Source organism: Borostomias antarcticus (genome assembly GCF_949987555.1).
Source record: "Borostomias antarcticus genome assembly, chromosome: 2".
Taxonomy (NCBI): domain Eukaryota; kingdom Metazoa; phylum Chordata; class Actinopteri; order Stomiiformes; family Stomiidae; genus Borostomias; species Borostomias antarcticus.
The window spans coordinates 35,773,912-35,787,786 of NC_140235.1; the positions used below are offsets into that span (position 1 = coordinate 35,773,912).

The 13,875-nt window shown below is 46.2% G+C and overlaps 1 protein-coding gene across 2 annotated transcripts; it reads left to right on the forward strand.

The window, feature by feature from the left end:
- Positions 1-754: 754 nt before the first annotated feature.
- adra1ab (adrenoceptor alpha 1Ab) lies at positions 755-10,522 on the forward strand. Of its 2 annotated transcripts, XM_084458103.1 has the most exons (3): positions 755-937; positions 5,036-6,377; positions 7,990-10,522. In XM_084458103.1, the coding sequence occupies exons 2-3, from the start codon at positions 5,441-5,443 to the stop codon at positions 8,574-8,576; spliced, it is 1,524 nt and encodes a 507-aa protein (XP_084314229.1). In that variant the 5' UTR covers positions 755-937; positions 5,036-5,440; the 3' UTR covers positions 8,577-10,522. The 2 variants fall into 2 exon arrangements, with proteins under 2 accessions (XP_084314229.1, XP_084314230.1); XM_084458104.1 differs by lacking the exon at positions 755-937 and having other exon boundaries at positions 4,645-6,377.
- The last annotated feature ends 3,353 nt before the right edge of the window (positions 10,523-13,875 follow it).

Consider the following 13,875-nt stretch of genomic DNA (forward strand, 5'->3'; position numbering starts at 1 on the left):
CAAACTTCCAGAAAACTGCAGGTCTGCTGCAACTCTCAGTTCTTTAAAATCAAAACTGAAGACTGTTGTTTTTGCCGCTACTTTTTATTAAATCAAATAATTATTCATTCATACACTGCACTGTAACTTGTATGTATTTTATTTTTCCTGCATTTTGTTTTGAATGTCCCTATTTTGCATTTCGTTTCATATGACCTTTTGCGTTTCTTGCACTTTGTCTCGATGCTTTTAATGTCTCATGTAAAGTACTATAGGTCTACTTTGAATTGCCTTGTTGCTGAAATGTGCTGTACAAATAAACTTGCCTTGAATTGCCTTGCCATCCAGTGGCATTAGAGCCGTTATGCCAGGTGTTATTTTGCTGGTGTAGTGTGCTCTCTCAAATGTGGATGTATTCATATCCCCTTGCCAGGCCCTTTCATGAAGGGCCTCACAGTCAGAGTGCGGTGACGAGCGCGTGGGCTCCAACGGTAAATGGACTGCACTTCATAGCGTTTTATCCAAAGCGCTTTACAACGACATCTCACTCATTCACACACACATTCGCACACCAATGGCAGCAATTGCCATGCAAAGTGCAAAAGCCTGCTCGTTGGGAGCAATTTGGGGTTTTGCTGAAGAACACTTGAGCAGGTGGATGCAGGAGGAAGATGGTGATGATGAAGATGATGATGATGCGCCTTTCCGTAGAGCCTCGCGGGGTGGTGTTTTCTGGTGGAGCGCGTGCCAGTCCAAACCATTTCTCAGGAGGACAGCAGCGTGCTGTGCGCTTGTTGCTTATGGCACCGAAATGCATTTTGTCCTTCACCATGGGAGTTCAACGTTGTCTTATCCAGATGAAATAATAACAATAGTTTGTTGTTATTTTGTGCAATAATTATTGTGCTAGTAACGAACGATAGTGGTGAAACCGGTTCAACAGGGAAAAGGGTGTAAGGTAAGAAATGCGATGCGATGCGCATTCAGTAAACAATTCTGAAATGCTACGAGACGGAGTACAAGTAACTTTGTGGTTGTGAATTCCAGTTAGTTGACTGCATGCATGAATATATTTCAAAAATCAAAATAACCCGTTCTGTAGCCTATAGGGACATTTGTGTCCGAAGTTTATTTTAACCTATTTGTGACTTGTTTTTATCCCAAATATGACTCAATCAACAAACATTTATTGACTAATATCTTACATTGAGTTGCTTCAAATCTCACCCCAATACCAATTGTGTTGTTTTTGATGGCACCCATAGGTAACTTTGTATGTCAATATTCCTGAATAATTTTCACTCACCATTTGATTTCTGTATATTCAAATTACTTAATATATTGTCATGGAAACTAATGTGATGAACTGGACATGAAAACAACAATGTTTGTTTCAGAAGGATCTGTCTAGGCTCGGACTCTTGATTTACCACTTCACCTGTAATCAAAGTAGTGCAGAACAAACCGCATACAGCAGAGGAATGATAAACAGCATAAACCCCGAGAGCTCTTTCATCCTGTGCATGCAGAGCTTAGTAGTCAGTAGTCATTTTCAATTATGACAGATGGAATATATACTCGTTTACTATGCCTTGATCAAGAAAAGATGACAAAAGCATAGGCTTTATACCTACCGGTAGGCCTACCTATATGTCCCTGGAGCATAAGATGGTGATTTCCATCCCAATAAGTTCAGACTCTTTTTACAATGACAGTGTGCTGAGGACACCTGAGATGGAGGTGACCAGCTGCTATGCTATTTGTTACCAAGGTATCTGCATGAAGAGATATGCATTAGGCTATATGACGCCAGGTGCAATTACTGCAGGTGAATCTTTCACTCCTGTAAAGAAATGCAGGCGTCAAATTGCCCCAAGACATTCAGAGTGGTGTGTAAGTTTGCCTCATGCTCCCCATTGGATCTCCATGATGAGCAGTGATCTTTGTTAAGTTGAGTAGGCTACGCTTTGTTAGTGGTCGGTCTTAATTCTGCCCCAGGGTTTTATTGTCCCAAAGAGCAATGGTAATTCACTAGAATTCACTGGCAGAGGAAACATTAGCCTACAGTAATTTGCTGGCAAAAGAAAGTGGTCAAGAACCTGCACAACAAACTACTGTAGGCGCAATTCAGTTTATCTTAAATATATCTGAATTTATAAGATTTTACTGGCAACGTGAGTTGCTAGACTCTAGTTGCCAGTTAAATACTGTTATTAGCAGTTATTTCCTTGTCACCTCCCACCACCGTCTTCCTTGGCAGACTTGGATTCGAACCTACAACCTACTGATCACTGGAGCTCATCTCTGACCTCAAACCCACCGTCGCCACCCCATTTCCTGTCTGTTTACAGTCCCAGTCTCTCTCCACCACCACTGTCTATCTGTCTCCGTGGAAGGGACTGACAACAATGACAGCGCTTTGATAATGTCTAAGTTCGGTAGCAGCAAAGTCTATGGCTCTAGTACCAAACAATAGAATGGGAATATCATGATACGTATTTTGTGCACAGAGACAATCCTCTTTTAGGTAACATTAAGGGGATTCTACTGTACACTATCGTTTTGAACTCACAACCTCCAGCCGACTGCTCTTTCCACTACACCAAATAGGAACATATGTTGTTTTATGAGTAATGGCTTTAACAAGGTCATTATGGTACACCGTAAATCAAGAGACTACTTTCTCATCATCCTAATGTGTGTAAACCTTTGACCACACAACAAGACCATGGGAGTAGCCTACAATCCCAGAAATCTTCGGCTAGTTACTTTCAAACCTGTTTTGCTGTTTATTTCACAGTTGAAGAATGTTGCTGCATGCTGCTCTAACCATGACAAATGTTCTGAGCAGAAACCCAATAGGGTTGACGTTTTAACATACGGTATCAGTTAACACAGCAAACAGTCATACTCCAGCGCTGTGCTCTTTGGGTTCTCCAGGCAGGACTGAGGGAAAACTATGTGAGGATTTGGAATAAATGCAAAATGATTAGTTTTCATGGAAAATGATTTGGGCAGGTGCGTGCAGGTGCGTCCACTTCATTTTGTCTGTCAAAAGATGCTTTATTGAAGATAGTGTTTGTGACAGAACAAATCTAGCTGCCACAAACAATTCATCTAGTCGTGTATCAGGTTTTATTGCAGATCATGAGGTGTTTGTTTTTAGATTCTGAATCTATTTGTAGATAGTGTTTCTGTTTATACATTGTAATGTGTATTTGTGACTTATGGTTTGAAAATTTGCATTTAGAATAATATTGAAATCAAATTAAGGACATAGTGTGACTATTAGAGATGTGACTATTAGAGGTGTGTCTATTAGAGATGAAAGAAGAAGAGGGTTATTTAGAGAGGGTGATAGATAGGTGATAGAGTGAGGGAGAGATAGGCAGAGAGAGAGAGAGAGGCAGAGAGAGGCAGAGAGAGAGAGAGAGAGGGAGGACCGATGGAGGGAAAAGTAAACAAGTCCAAAAGAGAAAGGATAAAAGAGAAATGGTTGTTGGGATGTTGAAAAATGGGTTGAGTCAGCAGAACGCCGCAATGATACATCATTATCAGAATCCAAAGCACTGTTACCCTATCAGTGTAGTATCACACTGCTGAACTGCTTGAGCAACGCTTTCACTGCAGTCAGGTAAACAGTAGGTGAGCCCCTATGCTAAAGTCTTACTGTATTTTTGCTAAAGGACTACTCTGGAGAGAGAAAGAGAGCTGTACCTTGAATGGTCTCCAGTGTGTCTGGGCCCTGGGTTAATCAATAAATGTGTTGTCTGTGAATCTTTAGCCTCCTGGTGTTACTGTAACTACAGTACAGTCGACTGTATGGACAGATTAAACAGACTATGTTGGGTCTGTGTTCAACCACAGTTCTCAAACAGGCAGAATTTTGACACCCAAACAGGATTTTGCGCAAGTTCCTCTTAACTCAAATAACCCCTCTGGACATCCAAATAAAAGTCTCAACAGTGTGCATTTTATCCAAAGCAAAGTCACCTCGCCACAATTGCTATATATATATATAAGAACCTGTGACCCTGGTTCGATCCTGGTACAGTGTATGATCTGGAAAGGCCATGTGAGCAGAATAGGGATTGGCTCCATCACTATTCCTGTTCATGCTCCTCATCCTCCCCAGCAACATTTATCTGTCCCTCTGACAGCACAAGTCTCCAACACGTAAGGCAGGAACGGTACTGAGTGGAGTTATCAGTCCCTCGCCCTTCTCTGCTGTAATAACAGGGCCCTCTACGCTGCTCAATTCATGGCCTGTCATCTTACTGGCAAACACAGCCCGTTAACAACCACATCATGTGCACCAGCCAGAGATTTACATCCCGGGTGAAAATGAGCTTTTGGATTTTTCTTTCTTTTCTTTCTTTCTTTCTTTTCTTTCTTTCTTTCTTTCTTTCTTTCTTTCTTTCTTTCTTTCTTTCTTTCTTTCTTTCTTTCTTTCTTTCTTTCTTTCTTTCTTTCTTTCTTTCTTTCTTTCTTTCTTTCTTTCATTCATTCATTCATTCATTCATTCATTCATTCATTCATTCATTCATTCATTCATTCATTCATTCATTCATTCATTCATTCATTCATTCATTCATTCATTCATTCATTCATTCATTCATTCATTCATTCATTCATTCATTCATTCATTCATTCATTCATTCATTCATTCATTCATTCATTCATTCATTCATTCATTCCCTAAGCTGCCATGCTTTGCTGGCTTCCTCTTGAATGCTGCTGAGGGATCGCTTGGTGTCAGCGGTCCCGGAGTCTGAGGCTCACAGTTGTGGACCAGGGGGCAGACACACAGACCCAGAGAGGCTCTAATGGTGTTCTGATTAAGAGTGAACAGAACAGGCTCTGTGCTCACTGAGCCAAACTCTCAGGGGTGTTTTTCACACAGTATACATAGGACAGAGAGGATATGATTACACACAAGTCCCCAGCTTAGGCTCTTTTGCAATAGGGAAATATTTGCTCAGTTCTTTTTATCCAAGAGATCTGAGCTTTGGACCCTTTTGGTGTTTGACATCTCTTTGTTTTCATCTTTTCCCAGCATGACCTCTGCTCCTCAGAATCATCTCTCCAGCAAGTACTTTCTACGAAAACCCTGTCCATTTCTGGTGTGATATCGATAGCTGCCGTGTAACTTTTGACGTTTGAACATAAATGTATGCTCTACAAACTACAGAAGACAGATTTAACAGAAGTAAAGTATGGAAAACCTGGCGGTTACAGTTTTGAAGGGTAGTCTTTTCCCTGTCAAGGCCATGTGAGGGATACCCTCATTGGCAAAGGCTCCTGCCATCAAACATCTGTAAGAGAAGACCTACAAAAAAAAGATCCTTTCAGTTACATCGAAGTGGAGAAGACGCAATTCGTGCTTCAAGTCACAGAACATTGCTATAGATCCCAAAGACCTTTGACACATTGATTACCCCTTAAAAAACGCTAAGCGAAAATGGTGCCTTGGGATGGAAACACGAGTGTTGGCTTGCCCTCAGAGAGATGTCCCAACTGTAGCGCCACATCTTTCCCAGAGATCCATGTTGCCAAGGCCATCACCCTAGGGCTGGTGTTGGGGGTGTTTGTCATCTTCGGTGTCCTTGGCAACATACTGGTCATCTTGTCCGTGGCGTGCCACCGCCACCTGCGGTCCGTCACACACTACTTCATCGCCAACCTGGCGGCGGCCGACCTGCTCCTGAGCTCGGCCGTGCTGCCCTTCTCCGCCGCCTCGGAGGCCCTGGGCCGCTGGGTGTTCGGACGGCCCTTCTGCAACGTCTGGGCTGCCTTGGACGTCCTCTGCTGCACCGCCTCCATCCTCAGCCTGTGCGTCATCTCCGTGGACCGCTACCTCGCCGTCAGCTACCCGCTGCGCTACCCGGCCCTGGCCACCGGGCGGCGCGGTCAGCTGGCCGTGGCCGCGCTCTGGGGCCTGTCGGCGGCCATATCCGTGGGCCCGCTCTTCGGCTGGAAGGAACCGGACCCCGAGGACGAGACGGTGTGCCGGATCACGGAGGAGCCTGGCTACGCTCTGTTCTCGGCGCTGGGCTCGTTCTACGTGCCGCTGGCCGTCATCCTGGTCATGTACTGCCGGGTGTACGTGGTGGCGCGCCGCCAGACCAGGCTCCTGAGGGAGGGCCGGAGGGAGGAGGGCGCGGAGACGGACGGAGTGGCGCTGAGGGTTCACCGCGGCAACGCCTCCCAGACGGAGGGGCAGGGGGAGGAGGAGGGGGAGGGGGAGGAGGAGGGGGGGGGCACGCGGGGCAGACGGGCCTTCGCCCTGGTGCGGCTGTTGAAGTTATCAAGGGAGAAGAAGGCGGCCAAGACGCTGGGGATCGTGGTGGGCTGCTTCGTCCTCTGCTGGCTGCCCTTCTTCCTGGTTCTACCTATCGGTGGGTATCCCAGAGTGCTCCATTTGTCTTAATATGTAGTTTTAATCAATAGTCATGCCAGAATATCAGAGAAAACACTTTAACACCTGCAAAAGTAGTTACATTTTTCTGGGGTAAAGCAATTCTGTTTCATATGACTTGAATAACATCCCCTACCACAGGGTGCAGAGTAAGTGTCCATTTCTTGGCATGGAAGATTCTGTTGAAAATCTCTAAATAAATATCACTGAACTCTAGTCCAATGAACTGTGAAATAAGAATCTAAGCCTCTGAGCTGAGACAAATTTGAAAGGAAATGAGTATATTGATGGAGAGAGATAGGAGGGAAAAGAGGCAAATGTCTATTTTCTGCATATTTGTTCCTGTTCTTTCCGCTGCAGTGAACCAAGCAACACATTGTTAGGAGCCCTCAAGAAAAGGCAATTTGCTGTTCTATAAAGACCTGTGACTTGTGTGACTACATTAAAAAAAAAAAAATATGACGAGACCTGTTATTATTGATGTCACGGATGTCCCGTCATATTTTTTTTGATATGAGAATCTTAACTGATAGGACATATTAAGGGTGGAAAGATTGAGGATAGCTATCTGATCCTGTGAATGGAAGGACATGGAAGGACTATAATCTCCTGGAATAATGAGGGGACTAACCAATAATACAAGATGACATGAAACTCATTAACTGCAGATTAGCGAGTGATTAGTCAAGCTCTGTACCATATTGTCGTCTGAGACTTAGACGCAACCTTTTATAATGTTGATCGTGCTTCATCAGATACTTTCTTCTGTAGATGATATGCCATTTCAAAATCGTGTATATTCGATGTTTATGTTATTTGGACACACACCTCAATCTTCATATCAACGCACACACACGCACGCACGCACGCACACACACACACACACACACACACACACACACACACACACACACACACACCTCAAATGCTCTATTCACTATTGCGTTTTCTTTCATGGTATGCGAAAAGCATCAAAACAGCACATAAAAGAGCAGGGACCAGGGACAGGATTGACAATATACTTCAGGAGGAAAAATCTAATGGGCTGGAACACGGTTCGTTCTTTGATAGAGAACAAGCAAACAGGGCCTGATGATGGGTTGTGTTACCTGCCGCTTTCAAGCACACCCTGGCTTCTCACAGCGAACCATCAGATAACAGTTATGTGGTTATTTCCATATAGAGGGACTTACAGGGCCCTCAATACAATGCTCATGTCTGTTCTGAATCGATGGCCTTGAGCTTCTCTCAGACGAGTTCAATAGGACAGACTGATCCGTGCATAGAAACAGAATGTGAGCTTGCAAGATCAGGATGGTCTCATAATACCAAGAGGTCAATACTTCATTTGAAAAACACCTCACCTGGTCTTGCGTAACGGCTGAGCAGATGAATGTGTCTGGGTTTCTGGCTTTGTGTCTGGCTTTGTGGGGCTGCAGGGTAATGTGTTCACCTCCTCTCGTTCTGTGGTTGTTTCTTCGATTTAGATAGTGGTCAACAGGACCATGTACAATGTTCAAGAGAATTGGAACTTACGTGTGTGTGTGTGTGTGTGTGTGTGTGTGTGTGTTTGTGTGTCTGTCTCCCTCCAGGCTCCATCTTCCCCTCCTGCAGACCGTCGGACACCATCTTTAAGATCACCTTCTGGCTGGGCTACCTCAACAGCTGCATCAACCCCATCATCTACCCCTGCTTCAGCCAGGAGTTCAAGAGGGCCTTCAAGAACGTTCTCCGCGGCCGCTGCCTCAGACGACAGAGACGAACCTACACGCCGTCCGGGCTGGGGGGCCCTTCCTACAGCCACGGCCCCGGTCCCCTGACCTCCCTCAGAGCCCCTCGTCCTCGACCCGCCTCAACCTCCACCCCCCGCGCCAGCACCTCCACCTCCTCCTCCCCCGCCTCCACCCCCCGCGCCAGCGCCCCCTCCTCCCCCGCCGCCATGCCCTGCTGCTGGGGGACCCTCTCCAGCTCCTCCTCCATGGCGGCGGCGGCGGCGCCGGACCCCGCCCACAGCGCCTGCGCCCACAGCAAGAGCCTTCTGAAGGTGTGGTGCCTCGCCGACGGAGAGAGCCCGTCCCCGGAGGAGGACGCATCTCGTCTGGACCGCCCCGCGTCCGGTGCCGAGTCTCGGGCAAAGGTCACCCGCCTCTCCCTGGCAGACACGGGGGACGCTGTCTGATAAGAATATACGACTGTGACATTTAGCGTTAAAGATCCCCAGCGAGAAGCGAGACTTGTATTCGGCGTGAAGAGACGCCGTCTGACAAGCCTGGCTGGACCCTATTCAGTCCGTCTGACGACATGTCGTGGACGTCTGTTCAGGTGGCGGGAAATGAGAGATACTGCAAAGGAGGATCATCACATTCCAGGTAGTTGTCATTTGGGTCGATAGCAATGACTCGGTGACATTTCTGAGGAGATGGCTTTTCTCCCCACGTACGAAGGACAATGTAGGATCGTGCATGGGAAAACGACGTTAGGGGCTTTTAGGGACAGACTCTGTAGCTTTGAGGCACACGGTATTTATGACAAGCTGTCACACGGCCACTGGAATTTGCCATTAGGGAACATGGCACTCGTGTACATGTATGTTCTCACTGTCTGTGACTAGCTAGTGTTAGTGGGTCTTTTCTTCATCTCATGGGGACAGACAAGTTCAAACTCTTCTGGGATCAACAGGGGACTATCCCATGCACTGACAGTCACTCACTGAATGATTTGTAGTCCTGGTTGGCTGAGACCTGAACTGAACCTGAACCTGACCTGAACTAAATCAAGAGTTGCCTCCTTTCAATGATCTGAGACTGAGAGTCAGAATAAATGCATGTGTACAGTAGGCAAACACATTATAATAGTAATTGTAATTTTGCAAATAGGAAGCCTAGCGTCCATCATCCCCCGTTGGCTTATATTGCTCGATTCCCTCTGTAAAAATGAAGATAATCACCATGCATTGTTCTGCACGTCTCTAATACGCCATCTGGACTGAAAAGTAAACATTACACAAGTTTAGACACGTTAATGTGGAAAAAATGAGTAGTGAAAAAAAGGAAACTTAGCACTCACTGAAATTGGAGTTTAAATAAATCATTAGCTTGAGTAGCCGGCGCCGCTATTGTTTCAAACGCTGACGAAGGCTCCGGTCAAAACGACTGCTGCTGATGATTTATTAAAACAATCAATAATTCTGAGCCCACCACCCTACTGCCTCTTTGCGGACTATATTGATCAGTCAAGAACATGTTAAATATATGGCATAACATTTTCCCAGTTGCCTGAAACCTATCTTTATTCCGGAGTTGCAAAGCTTCTATACTTAGGTCTTTGGACATGCTTCCCCCTTGTGTCAAAACAATGGAATTACACACAAAGAGTTGAGATCTCAATTGAAGTTGGCATCATAACTACATGACCTTAAAGGAGTACTTCACCGCTGGGAATCTAAAGGTCAATTGAAATTGGGTTACCTATGTAGTAGAAATGTGCAGTTGTTTGTACAAGTTGTACCTTATGGCCAGAGAAAAGACAGAAAATGTTTTTTTTTTCTCAAACGGATGAAACCTACAACTACCACAATGCACTGTGCTTGCTGCCTTCCGTGGCTACACCCAATGGGCGGCACGTTGAAGCCGTGAAAACAGGCTAGATGTGGATCCAGATGAGGAACAGGCTGCCGGCTGTCTTGCGTGCAACCTCAAGCAAAACGCATTTGCCTACATGCTTTGATCCCATTGTTTTAAAGCTAATAACTCCCAGCTATAATCATCTGCAGGCAAATCAACTCCATGCATTTACTCCAAATGGTTCAAGAAGAGCTTTCAATTTACTTTGGGCAACATTATGCAAAAAATCCTGGCTTTAGGTTTGATTTATATATTGGTAGTATATGGGCATAATTTTGTGACAGTAGTGCAGCATCTCAAGTGTCAACCTTTTCCCCAAGTAGAAATAATTGTGCCTTATCCAGAAGTGGTGGTAGATGGGCTCAATGTACACCTATGTCCATATGGGAAACACATTATATAGGCTTAAATGACATTGTGATAAAAAAAAGATGCAAAATAAAGAAAGGGAGAGAGAAAGAGAGAGAGAATTGAGTGCTCAATACAAAAAAAGCTAATAAAATGTTTTCTGTCCATACACATAATGAAAATTATTTTGTCATATTTGTTTCACTAATATATTGACAGTGTACAGTAGCAGTTTTCTAGGTCTATAGTCAGACACCAAACCTACATGTTGATATGGTTCTCCTCCTCTCCCTCTGTAAACGCAGCCATGGTTATACACACACTTTAGAGAAACACTTCCAAATGAGAAGCAAATGCACAAAAAGACAGGCGCGGTACTTTTGGATTATTTTTCATGTTTAATTCTTTGAAATCATTGTTTTTACATCACCATCCATGGGATTTGACACTTTCCATAGAGAGCAAGCATCCTGGAAAGCCCAGAGCCATCAAGACAAAACACTATCACACAGTTTCACTTTCACAATGGGAGGGGGCCCGGGCCAGGACAGGGGTGCGGGTCAACAGCGTTAGCAACCTCCACCCTCCTCTCTCAATCAGCGGGTCACTTACATCACATATAGTATTAGTGTGGCATAGAAAAAAAACATCCAAGCTGGCAGAGCGAGAAGGAATGTGTTTGAATGTGCATGTGTGAGAGAGGGAGAGAGAGAGAGCGAGAGTGTGTGTGTGTGTGTGTGTACACACACGAAGGGGACACTGTAGGGACTCCGGCGTTGACAGCTGGTTTACAACATCTGAGTCACTGCATTAGGCATGGGTCTCTCTCAGCACGGTGACGGGTGTGTGGGAGAGCTCTGGGGCTTTCACAGCCCTGACTGTGGAACTGCTATCGTGTGAAGCTTCGACCTGAATGACGTAATTCAGGGCCAACGGATGCTGGGTTAGTAGAGACATGTGGATCTCCCCAACTAGCCTACAGCTAATATACGAATGCTGAAACAGGGTGTCACAGGGTGATATCTGCCTGTCTGCAGAAACGGTCTGCTATAGAAAACCACACAGTGTGTGTGGGTTCTATAAAAGTGTGTGTGGGTTCTATAGAAGGAAGTGTGTGTAGGTTCTGTATAAGGAAGTGTGTGGGTTCTATATAAGGAATTATGTTTGGGTTCTACAGAAGGAAGTGTGTGTAGGTTCTGTATAAGGAAGTGTGTGGGTTCTATAGAAGGATGTGTGTGTAGGTTCTATAGAAGTAAGCGTGTGGGGGTCCGATAGTGTGGATTGCTCAAATGCAGCCAATCCACCATGGACACACTGTTATTCTAATAGCACCAGGGGCCGGATGGGTTGCCACAGGCAACTTCCGATGTGACAGGGGTTGCCATGACAAACAAAAAACCAGCCGGGGGTGACTCAAGGGCCCTGTAGTCACGACAACAGACAGCAACAATGGAAGAGCCAGAGAAAGAGAGTGGGGGATAGAGAGAGAAAAAAGTGAGGAGTGGGGTGGAAACTAGCAAAGACATACTTTTAGTCTCGGGGGAACTCATGCTCTCCTTGCAGCCAAATCATATTTGTGCTTAAGCAGCCCCCCCCCCCCCATTAGAAATCAGAGTGAATAGAGCGATGAATCATTCTGACCCTGCACCCCCCACCCCCCTCCTTTTGAGAGATATGCATTGCAAGCAAGCAAAAGGGAGACTCATGCTGAAGAGATGCCGATCCACGGGCCTGGGTTTTCCATCGAACGGAGAACAACAACTGGAGAGCCAAAACAACTGGACATAATTAGTGATCAAAGTAATGAATAACCAAGAGAACTATTCAAAATCGCAATGAGTCTGAACATCTCAGTGAGAAGGACCCCTAGGTGAGGAGGCCGTCGGAAGACCAGAGCGACGCGAGCTCCCGGGCGGTACCGGGGTGACGGACCTTTACACCTCCATCGCTCCCTACCTCTCAACTCCGCCCCGTCTCCTCGCCCTGGGAGGCAGAGGGTCACACTGCGGTGTCCAGCCGTCCTTTATCTGTGCTGGGTTGTGTAAACACAGAAGCTCTGCCTCGGAGAGAGGGCGCTCCGTCCGCAACGGGCTTCCTACGAGACCTGAACGAGGCCGGGCCAGGAAAACCTGAGGTCCCAAACCACAAGTACAGCACTGGACGGGCACACAGACGACTTGTTCTGTGTGTGTGTGCGTGTGTGTGTTAAGCCATGGAGAGGAAAAGGCGCGCGCGGCGAAGCGGTGACTTAGGCCAAGATCTCGCCGACCTACGAGTGAAGAAGAAGAAGAAGAAGAAGAAGAAGAAGAAGAGAAGCCAGCTGGAGGAGCGCTTTGCTTAACGAGAACCAGGCCGTGCAAATATGAGCGCGAGCGTGCGTCCGTGACTGAGACGGACAGGCGGGTGGGGCGGGGCTCCTCGCACACTTACACCGCACACTTATTACACCATATCCTGTCTACGGCTACGAAAGAATTAATAGTGTTCGGCCCTCGGGCGCCTAGTTACAGTAATGTCACTAACGTAACGGTTAACAACTCAAAAACATTTCAAGGTATCAAGCGTTTTCTTTACAGGAGCACTAACAGCAGAATACGATAAAGCAAAAACTGGCACCTTTATATCGGTTAAACGAGGCTATCTTACATGTTTATCTTACATCCTTCTCTTACGACAATAAGAATAATTAAAAAGAATCAAATGATCAGTACAACTTCTGTGGGTTGAGGCACATAAAGAGACAGGAGCATGTGACGTGTAAAAAAGGAGGCGCCAGACATTCCTCTGATGCGCGGGTGAGAGTCGTGACATTCTAGAAATAGCGACACCAGATGACGCGATGCTTCCCGGTGAAATGCTGCATCGATCTCCACCGTTCCTCTGTCAAGTGACCTTATCGGACCGCAGCGAGGCATGCTGGGTAGGCCTACACACTCCAGTTCAGCTGAGTGCGGGGGAATCATGGATGCGGGGCGATTTAAGGCCATAGTCGTGGCGCTCTGACTAACAGCCACTCCCGTTGTCAGTAGCAGCAGCTAGATCTACTCCTCTCGTTTACTCATTCTACTCACCGGAGCGCTGATGACCACGCCCCAGCGGAGCGGAGATAGACGCAGTACCAAGTTCTATTCAGCACCGGCCAAGGACACTCCACCCTCTGCACATTTTCCCTCTACTCCAGCTTCCCAAATATAGACCACGGCTTTTCACTTTAGGTGGCCTTAGCAGAACCGGTGGAATGAATGGGGCGTCGATCACAAGACGGTCGCTCTGCCTCTTCCAACACTGCAGCAGTCTAGAGCGCCGTACATGGCGAGGATAACAATGGCCTGTTGTACGATCCTCAAACCTCTGGCGACAAATATGATAAATACCGTTGATTACAACCAGGGTTGAGCTGATCATATCAGCGTGACAGAGAGAGAGGACCGTCGTGTGGACGACACAGGGTGGAACTAACACACAGATAGTTGAAAATCCACAACTGACGGTGTGAACTCCAAATTG